The sequence below is a fragment of the Austrofundulus limnaeus genome, unplaced genomic scaffold (assembly GCF_001266775.1).
Source record: "Austrofundulus limnaeus strain Quisiro unplaced genomic scaffold, Austrofundulus_limnaeus-1.0 Scaffold1530, whole genome shotgun sequence".
NCBI classification, from domain to species: domain Eukaryota; kingdom Metazoa; phylum Chordata; class Actinopteri; order Cyprinodontiformes; family Rivulidae; genus Austrofundulus; species Austrofundulus limnaeus.
Window position 1 is genome coordinate 90,232 of NW_013953932.1, and position 4,321 is coordinate 94,552.

The 4,321-nt window shown below is 35.4% G+C and overlaps 1 protein-coding gene across 2 annotated transcripts in view; it reads left to right on the forward strand.

Moving 5' to 3' along the window:
* trappc9 (trafficking protein particle complex subunit 9) overlaps positions 1-4,321 on the forward strand; it is a gene marked incomplete at its 3' end in the record, with an annotated part of 81,163 nt that overhangs the window by 70,248 nt on the left and 6,594 nt on the right. For both annotated transcript variants that reach the window (XM_014032758.1, XM_014032759.1), the window contains 3 exon segments: positions 1,203-1,366; positions 1,984-2,136; positions 3,343-3,461. In XM_014032758.1, coding sequence (XP_013888212.1) covers positions 1,203-1,366; positions 1,984-2,136; positions 3,343-3,461 — 436 coding nt within the window.

Below are 4,321 nucleotides of genomic sequence, written 5' to 3' on the forward strand. Positions count from 1 at the left end.
GAAGTACATACCCAAAGTTGAGTAAAAAAAACCTTTAAAAAGTGAATTTTGCATAATAGGTCCCCTTTAATGTGGAACTTGTTTGTCCACCATGTGAAGGTAAGGCTGAGCTCACCATTAACTGCTCAGACTGATGGTCTGATTGTGAAGATTAGCAGCTGTGTTTAAGGATTGTTGAAGAATGATTTAAAATTGGGTGATTTTAATTCACACATTGATGATGTTTCTTTGGTTTTTAAAAACTGTTATTCAATAATCAACGGTAACAAACATTGACCATAAAATCTTTGATCAACTTAGTTTTTTTTARCTATAGTAGGTTTCAGGTCTTATATCCCTTCAAATAAATCCAAAATGTCACTAAACCACGATTACCAGTAAGTACATTAAATTAAATATAGGATCCAGCTGTCTGCACAGAAGTAGTGGTTTATATATTATAATATTCACATATTTATAAATTTATTACTATAACTGAAGGTGAGTCGTTCAAATTTATGTTTGTAWAACCCCGCCCAACCCAGACCAGTATTCTAGGGGAAACACTACTGTTATTATTCATTGTCATTACTCATCTGAACAACCATTTGTACTGCTACTCATTTATATTATTACTCATCTGAGCAATCATTTTCCCTGTTATTACTCCTTTTAAACTTGAAAAAAGTCTACTGTAATTATAATTGTGTTTCTTGTTTGCACTGTGATACTTTACAGTTAATAGTTTGTTGTGATTGTTTTGCAGTGAAAATAGGCAAAGTGGCTGTGTATTCAGCTAATGTAAACTTAAAGGTTATTAAAAAATGGAACATGAACTATATATGTGGTAACCACTATGTACCCAACTGATACAAAATGTCACCATGTCAGTTTGTAGTATAAAAATAAAAAAGAATAAAAATAAGCAGTAGAGCTGTTTTTGATTTCAGTTGTATCTGAGCTCTTCCTTATCTTTAAAYGAGTGGTTGTTTTCATTTGTAATATACAACAAAACCCTTCAGACACATGAACATGAACGTGTGATGGGGGTGTATTATGAGTCTAGTAGTTTTTAGTAAATTTTTAAATATTTGCAGTTTTTCTGGGTAGATTTTCTTTCCACCACAATTCAAATCGACACAAACATTGAACTGGGCTTTTGTTTTGCTTTTGGGATACAATGTGTCAAACGTTTATTTGTGTTTCTGTGTCTACACACTCAGGTCAGCTCACACACCTCAGCCCATGTCAAAAGAAGAACTGTCCAACTCGGTGTCCTTTCAGCTGTTCAACGGAGAAACCCAGCAGCTCACCATCGTCTTAGAGAATATTGGCTCTGAAGACATCGAGACTCTGGAGCTGACCTCCAAGATTACCAACACCAAAGGTGAGCTCACATRTTGATTTAAAAACTGCATTTTCACCTATTCTTTTCCTTTAGCTGTTTGCATCTCAGTTGTTAAAAATTGAGCAGAATGTTATATGTTCTTATTAAAGAATGGAGAATATGTTAGACTAAATCTAACAGGTTTCAATCAAGGTTTCTTTCTTCTCATTAATTACAGCTTAATTTTTGAACCGGTGTTGTTTTTAGGAACTGTTATTTAAGTATGTGCATATTGATCATTTAACATCTAGATTGCTGACAGGTGGATCTTATTTAACTAATTATTTGTCTTCTGAAGGTAGTGGTAGTGTGAACGGTAAATACATATTCAAACACAAGTTTACATAGAGTTTGAGATTTTATAAAACATTATTTCAAACATTTTGCTCCATTCATTCTTCTTAAGAGTTCCTTTTTTTTAAAGAATAGTTTTTTAATTAAATGAAATAACCAACCTTGTAAGGATAAACTATAGAAATATTTTAGAGGTATGAATACCTAAACATAAAATATGCCAAGTTTAGCAACATTACCTCCCTGACGTAATTTTTATATTCAAAATGTGAAACGTGTTTCAAAGTGTTTTTTTTTTTTCTTCTTTATTTTCGTGGATGCAGAAAAAGTGTTTAGTGGCTTTCTGAGCTGGGAGCTAGAGGAAGCTCTGAGCCACCTGCCTTTGAAGCCAGGCCACACCGTGACCCTGACCATCAMCATCAAAGTCAAGCTGGACTTTTCTGGTCAGGAGAACCTGCTGCAGGACCTCAATGATGGTGAGTGGAGCAGGCTGTTAAACCTCAACAATCTCAGAATTCATCTTTGTGTATTTGCTGCATTGACTGATGAACACATTAGTTCATACTCCTAAATTTGAAATATAGAGTTCTGATTTGATCAAATTAACTTATTTAATGAACTACCAAACAAATGAAAATAAGTTTCAGTTAGCTTCTAGCTTAGGACAAATGTTTTAGTATTTTCTTAGATTGATACAGGTCTTACATACATTTGTCAATAAAGCAATGYTATGCTGGTGTGAATCTCTGGAATTAGTTGCTGTTTTGGCTTTCTTTGAGTTTTATTAATTAATTAAGCTCCAAAGGTTTTATCAGTCAGATTCCACTATGGAAAACATCTGTTTTATCCCCTTTCTTGAGTTTCTGGTCGTTTGAATATAAACCACTGCTTCCTGGTAAAACAGTTGCTCTGGAAGCGAGTCACTTTTCTTTTCTTTTTTTTTTTGTTGTTGTTGTTGAAGCGAGTGGTTGAAGAAAATGCAGCGCCTGAGTGCTTCCAGCACAAACGCTCCCACCAACTTCTGACCAATCACACAATAAAGTTCATATGTGTTCTTATGTGGAGGGGGTGAAAAGTTCGACCTGCGGGTTGTGACAAGAAGGTGCCAAAATGTCAACAATGTGAACAGAATGACACAGTTTTTGTCATGAAACTGCGAGAGTTCGGCACGATTTCGGCAGTTCAGCTGCAGCATACTGCAGCCCTGAAGCCCCTTCTCTATGAGCATTCCTCTATTTGGATCAGGTCTGTTCAGTTCTGCTCAGGTGTGTGTCTCTCTGTTTCAGTGTGTCCCTCACTCTGGGTGTGATTATGGGTGGATCGTCCACAGCGGCTTCAGCTGTTGTGTTTTAAAAAAAGTAATAAAAAAAAGCTGTAGTGGTTTTATTGTTCAGACAGAACTGGATAAACAAAACAACTGGACTGATCATAAGCCTTGGAGTCAAGGCCCTGACAACTTTCACTAAATTTTACACTGTTTTACAGCTCTTATCTATCATTGGTATGATATCATGGTACAAATATCATGGTATGATATCATGGTATGATATCATGGTATAAATATTGGTATCTTATCTAAAGTCTCATGATAACTGAGTGACACTATGGTGGTCTGCCATCTTCTGGGTGACAATGTCCTATTTTTTCTCTTGTTTTTTTTTCCTTCTATATGATTTCCTCAGATGGGATCAGTGTGACAGGTTTGATGATCTGCAGTCCATTCCGACAAGCCCTGAAACCCAGGTCTGACACCAAGTCTATTAGCAGCGAGTCTGGAAAGGCTGAATACAGCCACGTTAAGGTAAATAAGTTTCTGAAGCATGAAGACAGGTTCTGAATACAAATTCAAACACATCTTTTTGCTTATTTTAGGGTTTCTATGTACTGTTTGAGTTAAATGAAAAACTTAACATTTCTGTCATGTTTAATTGCACTTTTATTCATATGATTAATATATCAGCTTGCGGTTTTAGACCTTTAGGTATATGTCAGTAGAAAGACCAATAAACTTATTTGGATGATATCTTAGTTTGGTTCAAGCAGCTCTTGACTCTTTGAATTAGCACACCGRGCACATAAAACTTGAGAATAAGACATGAGATGAAGAAAGATAAAAAATTCACTAGATAGAGAAAGAGCAGAAGGGGATAACGTTTTGTAGAGGGCTTACGAACTTCTGAAAGTTGCTGAATTAATAATTAAAAGTACCACAGCCATCTTACCTGTACTGTATGTATAAAAATGTAAAGGGGCTTTCTCTTTCTTGGTTAATAAGACACAAATTAAGACAGATTTTAACAAAAATCAAATACAAACAAATAGAACTYRATGCCATCAGTTGCTGATGTYCCCCGTCRCCATTCAKTAGTGACCGACTGTTRGCAGRTTTGTTGGAATCTTCACAGGCCTTCATTTTTAAAATAATCTCAAGGTGAACAGATAGATGGGCAGAGGGACAGACTGGGGGCTAAAGTGATCTTGTCAAACAACTACCGTATTTTTCAGACTATAAGCCACACCCCCAACATAAAAAAACTAGTACACCTAAAATTGTCATCAAAAAAGTGAATTCAACATCAAAACATAAAAAGCAAACCTTTAGGAATTAAAGTTCGGAGGAATACGGTTCATTTAACTGACCTTATTTTGGTAGTTTTCTTT